Below are 16932 nucleotides of genomic sequence, written 5' to 3' on the forward strand. Positions count from 1 at the left end.
TGGAAGCGCCTCCACATAGCTACATGATGAGCTCAATGCTCACAGAAATTAAATGTGTTCTAGGGTACTGCGTTAGCAATGTAACAAGGGTTGGCAAAAGGGTTGATTCTCGAGTACTTACCCAGTTCATGGTTTCGTCGACACTATCGTGGATAGCCCCTCGCTCGTCCATGAGTTGCTCTCTGATGTCCAGGGCCTGTTCCCACGAGATCGGGAAGTCGTCGACATTGTTGGTGATTTCATCAAACAGCTCCTTGGGCAGACGAGACAGCCGCTGGCCGGGGGTCTGTCGTAGCTCCTCGGCCCACCACCTGCGATCCTGCGGGGGCACGTTCTTGGTCGAGATGACGGGGATGTGCGGGTCGACCAGGAACATGGCGAGGATCTTGCGGTGGCCCGGCCGGGTCGGGTCCGCGAGCTCGAAGCCCGAGACCTGGTGCTGCAGGACGTTGGGAAACGCCAACAGCCGGCCTGGCTTGGTCAGGACGCGCCCGAGGTCTTTGACCGGGCTCTGGTCCTGGGAGATGCCATAGTACGCCTCGCACGAGGTGTACTCGCTCTGCGCCGGAATCATCGTCATCTCCTCAACGTCGTATTCGTGCCGGAACGCCAGGTGCGAGTCGGTGATGTTGTCCTGCTCGTAGTAGTAGAGCGCCGTCGCGCAGATATGTTCGTTCAGCGCGCCCTCGACGTGCCAAGACCCGCCGTCGTACCTGGGGTTCTCGGGCGTCAGGTGGATGTTGGCAAGCTTGAAGATGACCTGTAAGCCGGATTCGGCGAATCGTGTGCGCAAATCGACGCGGTCCTGACCCTGCGGGACAGTCTTCTCGAACGGGACGAAATCGTTCGGCTCTAGTTGGACAAGAACTCGGTTAGTTTCCTTCCATTCTCTGTAGTGATCATCGTCTTCCATATCTTCGAGTCTCTCGTCCCACTCGTCATCGGACTCGGTTACGCCGATCATGTTATTTGGTCCATCATAAACAAGTCCTTCCGGCAATTCGTAGTCCTCATCTGAAGTTCCACCGACAGTGATCCGGGTCGTCCTTTTGTGGAACCAGGAGAGGGTGTCGCTCCAGAGCGGAACGGCTTTTCCCACGAGCTGCTCTAGCACGCCATACAGCTCTTTGTGCTTTTGGGGGTGGAGGCCGTTGATGTAACTGGTGATCTTTGTTTGGTCACCACGGAACTCCACGTTAGCGGGTAGCCACTGGAAATCTCCCCAGGCCTTGAGCTTCAGATTGTTGGCCCACCTGTGATGGTTTAGCTTGACTTGATCCTCGTTCCCGTGAATGTGTTGGGGGCTTGCTTACGGCCCCTTCTTCTCCAGCTCTCGTGGGCTGTCGTCACGGGGTATCGTTTCGCCCTGTCCAATGTATTTGGCACATTCATCCAGGGGTACTTCGCCTTTTGGCAAGACTCGACTGAGGCCGTAGACTAAAGGAAATAGACTAGGGTGCACCAGATCCAGCACTTGGTCTGATCCCGGATGCCAGTCCTTCTGGTTGTCAGGAACGTCTTCCAAGGGCCGGACCGCAGCAACGAGCGCCTTTTGCAATTCAGGCGGTACTATGGAGTCGGACTTAACCACCGACAGCTCGGCATCTAGAACATGCACCGTCTGCGTCTTCTCGAACACGGCGGCCTTCTCGCGTAACTCGGCCAGACACTGCACCAGGTATGTTAGTAACGATGACCCGATTCCAGCAACATCCCTCTTTGGTTCGGAGACGAAACTTACAACCTCAAACATCTTCTCGGAGAGATAGAAGTCGTCCAGGGCCTGGTCGAACCGCACACCTTCGGCTTTCCATTTCTGAACAATGGCATCATCGAACACTTTCTTTTGCCAGTCTGGCTTGTCCGTAATCTGGTTCACGAAGTCAAGCATTCGCAGTTCCCGCTCAGTAATACCCTTGCTTGGGAGGTAGTCTGCAATTGCATGTGGAAATCGTCGGGTGTTCTGCAGATCACTGTTCCACGCTGGCAGGTGTTGCCTGATGTTATGAACAGCATGTTAGTAGGTGCCCAAAGGGGTATGGAGGGTAAGTCCGCGTAACTTGCATCGGCAACCCGAAGCCGGGCAATTGGATGCGTCCATCAGCTGAGGCATACGGAGCGGGGTTTGTGCTAGGCTGTGCCATTTTTCTTGAGTGCAGAAGAGATGAGAAGACTGCACCCACGAGGTTGGGCTGCGCGGGATGGAATGATTAAATAGGAGAAAGGAAGCTCATTTGGCGTCCAGGCTAAAATAGTGTCTTGTGTCCAGCATTCCAGGCTGCCATGGTAGCCTGTCGTGTGCGGGGCAGCGTGCAAACACCGCCAAAACTTGCACAAAGTGGCCACTAGCAGGACTTGGGCGTGAGACGGCTGATTTAGCGCAGCGAAGCCATCTCCACCATCAGCCCCAAACAACCGGCACAAGGGAGCTTGATATAAGTGGCATAATTTACCACCTACTCGAAATACCTACCGAAAGAATATCGGCGGCCTATCGTTGATGCTGCTTCCTCCACTGCCGTTGCTCCTTCCAGCGTCATCGGCACCAGCCGGTCGCTCATCCTCACGGACTCGGGAATATTGTGACGACGATTCCGCAAGAACTTCAGGACCGGGAATATCACTGTTTCCCGACGGCACCTCAAGGCCTTCAGCACTGGGAGGGGCACTGGACCATTGCCTCTCATAGACGCGCCAGTGTTCCCCCGACGGAACCTCGCCCCCGAAGACCGCACTTTCGACCATAACGCTCCGGTCGCGGAACAAGGCCATCGATGTCTCAATCGTTTTGTTATGGCCCTCCATGCAGTATTCGTGATAGGGATAGTAGTGTATTTGTGGCTGTTGGTCGACTGCGATGTTAGACCCGACGAGACGGCGGAGGTGGCGCATCAAGCTCCGTTGGACGGAATGGGCCGCTAACACGTCTTCCTCCGTGTGATCTCCCGGCACTCTGAGGTTCCTCGCTAGGTCGGGCGCCGTCACGCCGACGATCACAGCCTGGAGACCAAGAGCTTTGGCGGCCTCGACTTGGTCCCTGAGCGCGGGGTACTTGTTCTCCATTTCAGCTTCGGTGGTACACATCATGAACCTATTGTAATACTCAGTCAGGGGATTACGGAGTAGGACACGTGGGTAGATGCCGCTGACGGCGACAGCGATGGCGTTTCGTAAGCCGGTGGTGTACATGAACCTGACTTCCTCCTCCCGAGCACGGATCGGACCCGACTCCCAGTCTACTTCGATGCAGTCCTCTCGACGAAGTACCAACTGTCCTAGAGTAATAGTAGTATCCTGGGTAGCCATTATGCTCTGCGTTTGGTTGCTTGTATCCTGTTGCTTGGGAGAAAACGACAATATGTAGGAATTTGCTTGCGAGATAGACCTATGCTTCGTACCTTTCCTTGAACTCAGGTGCAAGACTGATCACGATAGCTAGGTGCTGCTTATATAGACAAGATAAACTTACCAAACACATTGAATGTAACAGAAAAGCTCACAGAAAACAAGAAGAGAAATTACCAGTTGATAAGTTTCCAAAAACAAAACTTGTTGTCTCCATCTGCTATTCGTGTAGTTATCGTTTGTCCGCGTTGAACAAAAAATAACGCAAAATCACTGGATCTACATTCGTATCACCAATCCGAGTTATGAGTCGCTACAGAGCCTCTTCTCGCACCACGACGCAGGTTTCCCATGGCAAACTATTACACCCTCCATCACAGCAGTTTCTCCCATGAGGCAAAGCCGTCATCCAGCGATGCGTCATCACAGCCTGCTTGGTTGTCTTGTTAGAGGGGGACATTTGTTTGATCATGTATTGCTGCTTAAGGATGGCCATGAGCACAACTCAAGGCGCAAATGTCCAAGCAATTTCGTTACGTCTCGTAACTGATACCACGTACAACGAGATGCCATTAGAGACAGGCCACCAGTAGAGGACAAAAGTACAGTAGATCGGTTTTCTTCTTCTTCACATCGCCAGAGAACCAGCAAATGCAATGAAAAAAAGTATAAAAGTGATGGCCGTCTTTAGTCCCACTGGAGGCAGTGTAATACCAGGGTCCAAGGCCACGACCAAGCCTAGAGAACAAAAGATTTTGATGGTTAGCAGAGTCTCATCCACGATACCTTTCTTACCCATGCGGTCGACGGGCGAGTAGGTACACCTCAACAAGGACCGGCCGAACCGCACCTCCAATGGCCAACTCTTCCGTCCAGTCGAACTTGCGTCCAACCGGAGATGCTCTTGAACCGCATCGAGGGGGGTGTACCCCTAACCTGGAGAGGCTGAACACCGCGGAATAAACCTTGGTGATCGTTGACGCTGCGCGCGTTTTGACAGCCGCTGGACCCGGAGTCTAATCATGAAAGACGTCGACTTTTGGGGCTTGAACCTGGTCCTATCCCGGTTCGCCAGCGGAGTCTTTGCGTCTTACGAAGCATTAGCTCGGCAAAGGCACGGCCCTTTAGAGAAAAGGTAACCGGCACCATAGCCACGCCCTTGCGGGAGACGCTTCAGGCGGCGCAGTAGCCACCCTGCACCGATGCGTCAACCAAGGTCGGTCACCTCATGCCGCTTTCGCAGCACAACGAGCCGTCACACTCTCGGGAGCCACGGGATGAGGACCGTTAAAGCTACCTGACGCTACAGCAGGGCCCCGCCGGTCAACTAGGGACGACGAGGAAAGGCCAGATCAGGTCCCTCTTACCCTGAGGGAGTCTTTTTGGTGGAAGAGCCGGAAGAAAAGCGTTGGAACAGGGAAACGAAACCTTCAAAACAAGTGTTCGTTGGTGGTTGACTTGGTGTTTCACATCAAGTACCGCGGAAACAAATGAATGGTGTTGAGAATCGCGATTTGTTCTTTGCTTCCCATATCGTGAAAGCTCGCACATCGAGATTACTATTCCCCCACAAGTGAAGGTCCAGGGACACAGCCGAAGCTAGGTTGTATGTATCATCTCTTTGGGGTAGTGTAAGGTAGGGTTGATTGAACTCGGTGCAGATCATCTTGATCTAGATGTGAAGATCAAGTCAGCATTGGGTTGAGGTACAAGGCTGAAGCACATTTGATTGAGGTGGGAGGGTAGTACTCACATTTTCCAAACCTTGCAAAGCAGCGGGTCAAGAATGGGTATGATGGGAAAGGGAAATTGTATGGTAAGGGAAGTATTGGGATGATGTGAAGGAAAGGATGTGAGGGAAGGATGGAGTGATGGAAGCGTGGGATGAGGATGTGTTGTGTGATGTGAAGGGAAGGTCGGAGGTGAAAGGTCGAAAGGAAATGAGAGATCTTGGAGGTAAATGCTGCTAATAAATGTTGGAAGTCTGGTCAAATCAGTAAATAGTGTACATGCTGCAGGACAAAATTCCGAATCAGTGCTTAACTACAGGTGTTGGACTGTTTAGTTGAATCACAGAGGGCTCACGGGATGAAGACGTTCAATTCATATAAGCATTTCAAACAGGTGCGAGCAACTCTTGACAACCCATCAGAAACAGGCTCAATATCAGAGCACCTATCTATCACCGCCACTCAACGCGGAAATATTGTTGATATGCATCTTTGTCTAGATGAGCATAACCTGGATCGACCCAGGTGACACGCCTGGTGGTTTAACATGGCAAACGTCAACTGCAGTAATTGCAGGAGTGAGGCATTAGCGGTCATTCGTATCACTCCACTGCTGGTACAAACTCCACGATAACTTCTTGGGCTCAACATACTGTCTTGTGGGCTGTAAAGGCTGATACTCAATATCTTAGCCAAATGCCTTTGGCTCACCATTCTTGAGACCCTGACGTCTCAGTCCACGTCGGTAAACGTGTGATTCCCAACACTGTAGTCCTGAACCTGTATTTGAACTCGGGCACCCAAAATACGGCCACATGAGATATTAAGCACGCAAAACCAGCCAGGGACAGAGGCGATGATGTTCTTGTTTGCCCCGGTCCCGGCCATATGCCAACAAAGAGATCTCGGATTTGACAGGAATGACCAACGTGCCGCCTCTCTTGACAATAGATCTCACACGCCATGGGCATCATCTTGCCGTCGCCGCTGTCGATAACGCATGTAACAAACTCGTTGGGCTCGTGGACCGCGAGTGTATTTTTCCAATACCTGTGCATGTCGTCGGCGAGCAGCTCTAACTCTATCTTTCAACGTAAAAGATTGTTTACGTGGGAAAGACGCGTCCCATGGAGTTTTCATCGAGGATAGGACCGTCAAAAGAAGTGATGAGTCGATCAGAAACGATTCGAGGCCGTTGACACCGCCGACCTCCAGCATACCACGGCGTCGAAGGACTCCTTGCGCCGCCATCCATTAATGCCTGGACTCAGGAAATTGCTCGTTTCGATGGTAAGTACTCACTACGGAAATAAACCAATCCAGGCAGTATTTGGCATACCGACGCTTCGAGTCTTAATCAGCGTGCTTGCCGTTGGCTATACGAGCGCTGCATGGCGTTACGAACACTGCATGTCGATACGACGCTGCATATCGTTACGGGGGACGCAGTATTCCAATGAGACTTGCAAATGAGGATGCCTTTTCCATTCTAATACAACGTCTAATACAACGAGGTCGTAATCGCCCGCTCTGCAAATGAACTCTGATATGCCTCACAGGTCTAGCAGACCTAATTGATTGGAGTCAAGAACGAAACCGCTTGAAGCTGATCGCGGGGTTCAGGGGCAGAGGAGCGGAAATGTCGTAATACCCCGATGTCACCTCAGCGCTATTCATAGGTCACATCCCTCTGGTTCATGTGCAGCGTAGTGGTGTGTGTTCTCACATCATATTAGCAACCTCCCAGATCAGGACACCGGGTAATAATCAAGTATCATGCTGTCGGTGCCTTTACCCCAGGAAGCAGCTAGCGAGGGTCATGGTTACACAGAACGTATCGATAGCGCTGTCTCATCTGCTTGCTTATTTAGTCTTACCCCTCACGTGCAATGCCAGCGTTGATAGCAAATCCCCTATCCAAATAGAATGGTTTGTTCGCTGCTTTGGTTCGCTGCAACTTCCCTTCCTCCTTTCGTCTGTTCGATAAGGGGCCAACATACGATGCAATGACTGTTTTCTCGTCCCTTGCCGTGCGCCTACGGGTTCCGTCGCAATCGCGCGTCGTGTCCAACGTCTGGATCAACGACGACATCCGGCCCCTGCCCCCGCACCGCCGGACCTGGACGCGCTGGGCCTACATCTCCTTCTGGGCCATCAACCAGATCTGCATATCGAACTGGCAGCTCGGCGCGTCTCTGGTGGCCCTGGGCCTCTCGGTCTGGCAGGCCGTCATCGCGCTGTTCCTTGGGAAGCTGATGACGGCCGCCGTGGCCATCCTCAACGGCTACGTGGGCGCCGAGTGGCACATCGGCTTTCCCGTGGTGAGCCGCTACGTGTGGGGCGTCTACGGCCAATACGCCATCCTCATCCAGCGCATCATCCTCTCGCTGGTGTGGTTCTCGGTCGAGTCCTGGACGGGCGGCCTCTGCATGCAGAACATCCTCGCCGCCATCTTCCCGTCATACCAGAACATGCAGAACCACTTTCCGGAGTCGGTGCATATGACCACCAAGCAGTTCGTCGGCTTTGTCATCTTCGATCTCTTGATGGTACCTATTCTGTGGTTGAAGGTAAGCCTCTGTCTGAAATGATCTGTCTTCCCCTTTTCTGTCATGACAGCACATACTCACTTGTTTCTTGTCTTGATAAGCCCGAGCGATTACGCTTCGCCGTCCTGTACATGAACATCATTTCCGCCGTCACCATGATCAGCATCATGATATGGTGCCTCTGCGGGCGCGCGGCGCCGGCGCTCTGTTGAGTGCGCCAGCCACCGTGCAGGGCAGCTCCGAGCTGGGGTGGGGCATCGTGTCCGCGACGACGGCCGTGGTGGGCTCCATCGCGGTGGGGCTGACCAACCAGCCCGACTATTCGCGCTTCGCCCGCCGGCCGGGGACCAGGTCCTGGGCCAATACTCGAGCATCATCCTGCTGGGGACCATCATGCCCTTCTTCGGCTGCCTTGCCTCGTCCGCGTCGCGCGAGATCTATGGCGAGGCCATCTGGAACCCGCCCAACTTGGTGCAGAGGTGGCTGGACACGTCGTACTCGCCCGGAGCGCGCGCGGCGGCGTTCTTCGCGGGGCTCGGGCTGCTCGTGTGCCAACTGGCCATTTGCACGATCGACGACGGCTTTTCGGGGGCAGTGAGTATCATTGTATCCGTCGTCGAAACTACCTGCTAACTTGTCACTAGTGGATTTGGCCGGTCTTGTGCCAACATACATCGACATCCGTCGTGGGGCCTATGTCGTCTTAGTCCTCAGCATCGCGATGTGCCCCTGGGAGCTCTTGGCGTCGGCCGGTGTTTTTATAAACATCCTGTCTGCCTATGGTGTGTTTCTCGGCCCCATAGTAGGCATCATGACCTGCGAGTACTGGGTGCTGAGGAAACGGAGAGTCAAGTTAACCGACCTCTACCACCCGGGGAGGAGTGGCGTTTACTATTATTGGAATGGTGCGGCCCCTATCTAGCACGGGTTTCAACCCATCTCGAGTGTTATTACTAACATGGGGTCTCTGATACAGGCGTGAATGTACGGGCTTTCGTCTCATGGATCTTGGGGTTTTCGTACCTGATCCCGGGCTTCGTCCACAATGTCAACCCAGCGATCGAGGTGCCCAAAGCGTGTGAAGATTTATTCAACTTGGCATTCCCGCTCGGCTTCACCGTCAGCTTCTTGGTTCATTTGGGCATCAACAAACTTGCACCGCCCGTTGGGCTGGCGGAGACGGATGATGCCGATTACTACAACACTTTCACGTTCGAGGAAGCTGCTCGTTTAGGAGTCGCGCCAGGAGACGCACTCGTTGGCGAGAAGAGTACTTCAGGGGATATGAAGAATCAACTTGATACAAGGGCCACGGGGCTCAAAGTTTGAAATTTGTAATGGTGCCGTCACGGTTATGGCGGCTATTAAAGCATGGCTGCTTACCCAGTCTCAGAAGCCCATTTTACAAAGATGCAGGTACGAGTGTTATGTGCCGCAATCCTGAGTATCAGAAGTGAACAATAACCCGCTATCAGAACCGACCGCTTGGCTATAGAGGAGAAAGTTTGAAATTTTGCATTTTATACTTTGGACATGACTCATGTACCTCAGGGGTTGCCCGTAAATTTAACCACCAATAAATATCAAGACGCGGGCCATGAGGTTGGCCCTTGCAGGGGTCTACGAACCCACATCAACCTACAGGGATCGAAACCAGCAACGTGCCGTTAAGGGAAAGCTAAAGCGTGACACTTAGCTGCAGCGGGAGAATATAATCGTTCCGTTCCATTGATCGAGAATGAGAGGTACGAACGGTGCAGGATCTGGCCATCCCAAGGTGCAGTGGCTGCTTGTTTGGGTCATTGGAAAACGAGAGCAGGGGCGCCGCGGATTCCTATACGGCCTCGGCTCCCTGGCATCCTTGATCAAACAATTAGGGGGCATACAGTTCCCCGCTGCAACGACAGATGATAGGCTCTGTCGGCAGGTAGCATTGGACACAGCGAGGTCATCGCTCAACCACGATTTGTCGTTCACCTGCGTGTAGCTTCTCGTTGTGGCACAGCCGACGTCTTCTGGTAGTGGCATATCTACGTGTCGTTCTTGGATGTTTGGTATCAACAAGGGTGGATGGGCGTAATAGCCGTCAAACTACCTGGATCGACCAGCAAGACTCTTAAAGGCGCAATGTGCTTTCATTTCAGAGTTGATTCTATAGCTATCAATTATTATTCGTATGTTTTGTAAATTATTTGTCGGTAAACCACGACTTTTCTATCCTTGGGCCGTATCCTATTCGTAAAGCGTCCATGCGTAAAGTTGCAGTGTGTATTCCACTGGCTATGTTTCTAGTGCTTTGTATCATTTGGTGTTTTTATACCAAGCGCCCGACAACCGCTCGAAGGTGACAGAGACCTGGTCACTCCGATGGATCACACCCTCTGTCAGATCCTGGGTGCTCTCCGTTTGCCCGTAGCTCTCGTTCGTGTCTCCGTTGCAGCCCCCGCCTCTTTTCCTCTCCTGCCGGTGATAGCGGGCTCCTCGATCTGAGGATACCTTTGTGGTGTTCTCGCCTGGACGAGAGCCCCTATAGACGGCCGCAAAGGTGGATCTGACACCGTGGCTGTGGCTCCCACTGGAGATGTCCGGGTACTCGTAGGGAAGCATAATTCGTAGGCCAGAAGTCGAGCCCGTCAGGCTGTCTATGAAGCTCTTGAGACTCGGGATGCACGCGGTCAGGACGGACATGTTGATGGATACTTGGTGCCATACTGTCGGGGTCACGGCCAGCCAGGTGATGTCGGCGCCGCTGCCGCTCGTCACTTGCGGTCCCTGGACGATACTAGGGAGTGCGAGGAGGGGTACGCTGCATTTCCGTATAGTCAGTCAAATGCTACAATGCTGGTTGGTGCAGATAGCGGGCAAGGCGACTCACAGTATGCGCGAACCAAACAGGACCGTGACAGTAGCCTTGACGGCTGAGCTGGTCTGTATCTTCCACATCATGGCAATGGGCAGCAGGCAGAGTCCCAGGTCCGTGATGATGCCCGTCACCCCGTTGAACCACCAGATCTCGCCGCCCCACGAGCAGTGACCGAGCGACGCAGCGGACCACGGCGCCGCGAGCGCCCCCAGGCCGCACTGCAGGCTCAGACCGAAGACGCCGACGACGGAGCAAACGGCGATGAGACCGAAAAGGATTCGGTTCGCGTCGAAGAGACGCGATGGCTGGATTCCATGCACTGTCAGCTTGTGGTTCCAGGGGTACGCCTGGTTCGAGATGACGCTAATTAGGAGCGACACGGAAATCTTGGCGGAGGCCTGCGCCAGAAGCGATAGGAGATCGGCGGCAAATGTGAGCTGTCATGAGTTGAGTTAGTAAGTAGTCAACGTCTTGCAGGCTGGTGAAATGCAAGAAGAATGCATTCGAGATCAAGTAGTAGATAGGTGCTGAACAGTATAAACTCGTACCTGGTTGAAACGCCGGATCTGCTCGTTGGAGAGACTACTCAAATGGCTCCCAAGGCCCGCATCGCAAGAAAGAACGACGCATGCCGTCTGCGCAACGAGCAGGAGCGTGCTAATGATCAGGATAATATCGTGAAGCTTGACGGTGGTCCATTTGAATCGCAGGACGTTCTTGGCTACGACGGCGATGATAGCATAGGCGAAGAAGATGAGCGAGGGCACGACGACATAGGCGGCATGGTTGTCGTCGGTGACAGCATAGAGTGGCGCGTCCTCGTGAAGATCGAGCTGCTTCCCCCATAATAGCTGGCATTAAGCCATACCAATGCAATTGGGGCTCAAGTCCAGTCGAGCAGGTCGGGCAGCCAGGGGGATCGAGACGACAAAGCGGAGTGCAGTAGCGATGTGGTTTGGTTGATGGAGAGGTGGAAAGAAGAAAAAGCACCAGATGCAAAGGGGAACCAAAAAGACGAATTCGGAGGAGGACGTCGACCTAATCTATGCTGATCACTTCGGGCTCCGATCTGCCAATGCAATCGATGCAACGCACTCGGAATCCTTTCCTTGTATGTTTCCTGTCCGGTTGCCTAATCTGCGTTGTGTTTCTATTTTGCAACAGAGTCTGGGCGCTTCGCCTCGTCTCCTCACGCTTTGGGCAGGGGAGAGTAGCTGAACCATCTGGCTGTGTTTCTGGGCAGGTCTGGGCAGGCTCTTTCTCGGTTATCGCTTCCGGCCATAATATCACCTTGCATATGTACGTGTATCAGCGTACGGATCTCGCTGTGCCCACGTTTGCCAAGGCCACGATGACTGTGTTCAAGCACGGCAGATAAAGGCTCATCCAAGTACGAACGAATATTGCCCGACTTGGCCAACGATTGTGCATGACAACGGTTCTGCGTACGGAGCCCTGCCCAGACATGGCCTAGACCTTTCCCGGGCCCCCGTTGCAACGCTGGCAGGGCCTGCTGCAATTTCCACCACCCCCGCGCCCCCTTGGCCCCTGGTTCCCCGACAGTGGTGCGCGGGAAGCAGCGGGATCATGTCATGTCAGAAGTTTCTTTTTCTCCCGCTTGGCCTTCTCCCGAGAAGCTTGGCTGTCAATGTTTGCTGCTGTCTGCCAGATGCAGACATGTAATAACGGCAATGCATGCCATCTCCGACATCTCGTTGGCAGCAAACAGTCCGGATCCCGTATCGGCCAATCTGGCTGATCCTGATCGGGCAACACCCAAATGCCCAACATTCATGGTTTTCGTGGGTTTGGGGTTTTGCCTTTTTCTATGGGGAAATCATTTGAGTGGCCCCAGAATTGTCGCCCAAGAGGCAGGCGAGCTACGGCCAAAAAGAGACACGAGCGACAGCCCATCACCAAGGGTCCTGGCAGGGGTCAGGTGGAATTGGCCGAGCGACGTCCAGCCGTTGGGGGAGGAGGAGATGGGGGGCAATGGAGGAACCTTCAATAATATTGGTAGACCGCTATTGTTTGCAGCCCAGCATGAGTCGATTACTAACACCGTTTCGTGCAGTTTGCAAGGGCTCATCGCAATGAGCGGCTCATGTTACATTTGCTCTTGGCTGGATCTGTTTTAATGAAGCCTTCCTCGCCCGCTTCTTTTCCCATCAAGCCAATCGCAATGGCCATCGCCCTTGGGATGGGCAGACGTTCCCTGTCAGCCCGCCCTACGGTTTTGCGCAAGTCAAGTCTCCGGATGTCGTCCGACCGTGCCGCTGCCTCTAGGGCCGAACATGTTGCCTATTCAGTATATACCCCGATATACGGCCTGCATCCCCCAGGAGTTAATAATAGCATGGCAATACCTCGGAAGGAAATGATCCCGGACCGCAGGCGCCGCAGAAACCAAAGTACCCTGGAGGTAGCAGTGCATCGGCAGTGGTGATACCTATCTGCAGCAACTCACACGTGACTATCGCCCCTCTCGCGGCGGAGCAGCGCAGCCTGCGGGAGTGAAAGAAAACTTCCATACGTCGCATTCCAGGCTTTCTTTCCCGTTTGATCGTCCCTGTAGCATCGCTCGCTTTGATCCCTCGGCGCCCTTCCAAACTCTATTATTGCCCAGGCATTGGCGGCCGATCTCTCCTTCTTCCCTCAACCGTACACAGTCCAACCTGAGCCCGACCATGGATAAGGAGGACTTTATCGAGCTGCGCTCGAGGGCGGCCCGGGACGATGGCAGCGGCAACAACAAGAAAGACAGCGCGTCGGCCTCGGTCAGCGCGGCAGCCTCCGCCGACGACAACGACAAGAGCCGCGATGGCGCCTCCTCCTCGGTCGCCGACGAGGCGGTGCACAACCAGACGCGGACGCGCCGGCTGTTCTCCATGTCGCAGCTGTTCGCCTTCTCGCTGACCTACATGGGCACCTGGGAGGGCTGGAACGTCAACATGACGTCGGCGCTGCTGAACGGCGGGCCGCGCGCCCTCTTCTTTGGCGCCTTCCTCGCCCTCGCCGGCGCCTGGGCCCAGGCCTCGTCCGTTGCCGAGATGGCCTCGCTGCAGCCCGTCGCCGGCGCCCAGTACCACTGGACCTACCACCTGGCCCCGAAGCGCATCCGCCGCTTCATGTGCTACCTGCAGGGCTGGGCGACGTGGTTCGGCTACGTCGCGCTGCTCGCCAGCATCGCCAACAGCGTCATCATCCAGCTCGAGGGCCTCATCCAGTTTACCCACCCGGACTACGTCCCAGGCGGCTGGCACACGTCGGTCATGGTCATCGCGCTCTGCGTTCTTGAAGGCATGCTCAACATGTTCGCCTTCCGGCTGGTTCCCTGGGTCGAGATGACGGGCGGCGTGCTCCACGTTGCCATGTTCATCGTCTTCATCATCCTCTTCCCCGTCATGGGGACCCGTCACACCTCCGACATTTTGTTCCTCGACAGCACCACGTCCGGCTGGGTGGACAAGCCCGCCGTGTCTTGGAACCTGGGCATGATCACCTTGACTTGGGCTTTGACAGGTACGTGCCAAGAACATACGTCGCCACCCTGACAAATTATACCTTTTTTACACCCACCATAGCGAACCAATGAAACTAACGGTGGGCTCTTCCCACGAACTGCAGGCTTCGACAGTGCTATCCACATGAGCGAGGAGACCAAGGCCGCCAAGTCGGCCGTACCGCGGGCCATCTTCTGGTCCATCTTCATGAACAGCCTGATGGGTCTGGTCTACATATCCGTCTTCCTGGTCGCCATGGGACCCGTCGAAGAGGTCATGGGCTCGTCGCTGCCGCCGTTGATCTATGTCATCTTCCGGACGGTCAAGTCCTCGAGGGCTACTACCGCCTTGTACACGCTCTACTGGTTCAACGGTATTGCCAGCAACCTGGCCAGTATCGCGTCCGTCTCGCGACTGACTTGGGCCTGGTCTCGAGATGGCGGCCTGCCGATATACTTTTCTTATGTAAGTCATCCTCATCTCAGACATGGCCATTGATATGCACTCGACTAGACGCCCCACGTCGACTATCTGTTGACTGTATCTTCCCTGATTTACCTGCTAACTTGTCCGCAGATCGACCCTAAGCTACGAGTCCCCGTCCGAGCCCTGTGCCTGACCGTGGTTCTCGTCAGTCTGCTGTGCCTGCTCAACATCGGCGGCACCACCTACATCGTCTTCAACGCCATCACGGGCCTGACGTGCTGGGCGCTCTATTTCAGCTACGCCATCTGCCTGACCAGCATGATCTCGGCGCGCTTCAACAAGACGGACCTCAAGCTCGGCAGCTGGAACCTGGGACGTTTCGGCCTGGCCATCAACTGCTTCGCCCTCGTCTACACCCTCTACATCATGGTATGGCTGCCCTTCCCGCAGAGCACCCCCGTCGAGCCCGCCGAGATGAACTACTGCGCCCCCATGGTCGGCTTCGTGCTCATCTTCACGCTCGCCATGTGGTTCGGCTGGGCCAAGAAGAACTGGCCCGGGCCCAACGTCAAGATTCGGGATTTCGTCATTGCTCAGTCTTCTTAGACGAGGATGAGGATAATCGTTGCTTGGAGTTAGGCCGTCACGCATGCCATTGCCGGCTGCGCTTCTTGGATAACCTTTATGTAAACAGTGCGTCATCAGTTGGTGAGATGTTGGAGTAAGGCTCCTGTAAATAGATAATCACTTTCACCCATAATGCATACATGATTAAGTTACCCTGGCCCCGTCGAATTCCTGGTATCATTTGTCTCGAAATTATTCATTGAACGACACACTCTAGGTTTAGTACGTATATATTTGGTTGATATTCCATATTGACTGTCCTTTCTACAGTAACCTTTACCGTGCCACGCTTTAGGCTTCGCTCATCCATCTTTGGAGGTACCACAGCATGAAAGCTACCTTATAATGGCCTGACTGGCATCTCCATCCACATCCATGGTTATCTATCGCAGATTCAATAAGGGCACAATTAGTAAACGACGGAGGATGAACACTACAATGCCAATAGGGGCGATTTTACCGTTTTCGGGTATCACTAGGATGTTTGTACTTTCTTACCCAGAGTTCTTACAATAACTTTTCATGGTTGTGGAAACCCGAGTTGACAGTTTTTGCTTTCCATTTGGGTTCGAATAGTCCCAGTCGATTAGTTAACGTTAATCTATCCCTACTGGAGATATTGAAGTGTTTGGTATATTACTGGAAGCCTTTTCAGATTTCCTGTCAAGTTCACACCGACAATCTTTCAATGAAAGTCATCAAGATGAGCAACGCCCTCGCCCTCGTCGAGACGACTCCTCGTGCCTTGGGGACTCGGCGGCTAATGAAGACAAACAACCCAAGAACTACAGCTCCGCAAGTCGATTCCCTCTTACTCAATCAGCCATTGGATGTCTTGAAGGTAATATCGGACCATCTGCCCGCAGCAACAGCCGCCGCCTTATCTTTGACCTGCAAGGATGTACTGGCTGTCTTCAAGCCCAGGAACCCCACCGACGCCGAGCAGAGAGCGATTCGCCATGCATTCGAGAAATATGTGAGCGATCGCTGCTTTTACTGCTTCGTATGTGGTAGATACCATCGTTACTGCAAAACTTGGGCGTTTCACGCGATTGGTACGGATACCTGGCTCTATTTTCCAGAGGAGTGCTGGGAGCTATTATCCCCTCATATCTTTAAACTTGGCATATGGATCTTCGCATTCCACCTTTTTCAGCTCATCATGAACAAGCATTTCTATGGGGAAGGACGGGGATTAGACCGACCTGCATTCCACCCGCTGCAGACCGAAGACGGTACCATCCAATTCCAACCTACTATCGCTGTATTGGAAGACCAATGCTTTTTGTCGGTCCGATACACTGTAGATAGATGGGAAGCTCCCGAGTACTTGCCTGACATACTGTTCTGCAGCCATTACGGAACAAATGCATATGCACCAAGCAGGGACTTTCCGCAGGGGCTGCCCGAGCTTACGGCCTTCAGGAACGCGTGGCACCACGGTAACGAGCATTCACGGTACGAATCTCAGGGGCACTGCTCGGTCTGTCTCACCGACTACACGTTCAAGATGAGCCTTCGTCCGAGAGTGAGCCGCCATCCGAGAATGAGCAGTCTCGCGGTTCTTGCGGAGTACCGAATCGAGGTCGTGACCTACCACCAGCTCGGCGCCTGCCGCACGCCCGACGATTGGATGTGGAAAGCATTCAGCACCACTCAGTGGGGATCCCTTCCAGACCAGGTCACCCGACAGCAGTATATCGACTCGGAACATAGGCCCGGTGCGATCAAGCATCGTTGGGATTTGGGCCTTGCACGGAAAGAAAAGAGAAGAGAAGATGCCATTGAGGCGTCAGAGTAGGCAGGAGTTGATTCTCAACATGATTTCCGTGAGGAGAGCAGCCAACAAGAATGAATGCGCTGTAGAAGAGAGACGGATGGATGGATTT

At 53.9% G+C, this 16932-nt stretch overlaps 6 protein-coding genes across 6 annotated transcripts; 3 read left to right on the forward strand and 3 right to left on the reverse strand.

The window, feature by feature from the left end:
• Positions 1-32: 32 nt before the first annotated feature.
• On the reverse strand, positions 33-1891 carry PG998_008516 (uncharacterized protein; the record flags this gene model as incomplete). The annotated part of the gene is made up of 4 exons (XM_066875332.1): positions 33-59; positions 122-1253; positions 1314-1669; positions 1742-1891. The coding sequence occupies 4 exons, from the start codon at positions 1889-1891 to the stop codon at positions 33-35; spliced, it is 1665 nt and encodes a 554-aa protein (XP_066731277.1).
• Positions 1892-2469: 578 nt separating this feature from the next.
• On the reverse strand, positions 2470-3306 carry PG998_008517 (uncharacterized protein; the record flags this gene model as incomplete). The annotated part of the gene is made up of 1 exon (XM_066875333.1): positions 2470-3306. One exon carries the CDS (start codon positions 3304-3306, stop codon positions 2470-2472), a length of 837 nt encoding a protein of 278 aa, XP_066731278.1.
• A 3775-nt stretch (positions 3307-7081) lies between these two features.
• PG998_008518 (NCS1 nucleoside transporter) lies at positions 7082-8953 on the forward strand (the record flags this gene model as incomplete). The annotated part of the gene is made up of 5 exons (XM_066875334.1): positions 7082-7645; positions 7726-7799; positions 7846-8222; positions 8269-8529; positions 8601-8953. The coding sequence occupies 5 exons, from the start codon at positions 7082-7084 to the stop codon at positions 8951-8953; spliced, it is 1629 nt and encodes a 542-aa protein (XP_066731279.1).
• A 972-nt stretch (positions 8954-9925) lies between these two features.
• PG998_008519 (uncharacterized protein) lies at positions 9926-12282 on the reverse strand (the record flags this gene model as incomplete). The annotated part of the gene is made up of 4 exons (XM_066875335.1): positions 9926-10430; positions 10500-10924; positions 11036-11320; positions 12277-12282. The coding sequence occupies 4 exons, from the start codon at positions 12280-12282 to the stop codon at positions 9926-9928; spliced, it is 1221 nt and encodes a 406-aa protein (XP_066731280.1).
• Positions 12283-13174: 892 nt separating this feature from the next.
• PG998_008520 (uncharacterized protein) lies at positions 13175-15022 on the forward strand (the record flags this gene model as incomplete). The annotated part of the gene is made up of 3 exons (XM_066875336.1): positions 13175-14009; positions 14115-14455; positions 14567-15022. 3 exons carry the CDS (start codon positions 13175-13177, stop codon positions 15020-15022), a joined length of 1632 nt encoding a protein of 543 aa, XP_066731281.1.
• A 1183-nt stretch (positions 15023-16205) lies between these two features.
• PG998_008521 (uncharacterized protein) lies at positions 16206-16844 on the forward strand (the record flags this gene model as incomplete). Its single annotated transcript, XM_066875337.1, has 1 exon — positions 16206-16844. One exon carries the CDS (start codon positions 16206-16208, stop codon positions 16842-16844), a length of 639 nt encoding a protein of 212 aa, XP_066731282.1.
• Positions 16845-16932: the final 88 nt, after the last annotated feature.

The sequence above is a fragment of the Apiospora kogelbergensis genome (genome assembly GCF_038363985.1).
Source record: "Apiospora kogelbergensis strain CBS 113332 chromosome Unknown utg000005l_segment0_segment0, whole genome shotgun sequence".
Lineage (NCBI taxonomy): Eukaryota > Fungi > Ascomycota > Sordariomycetes > Amphisphaeriales > Apiosporaceae > Apiospora > Apiospora kogelbergensis.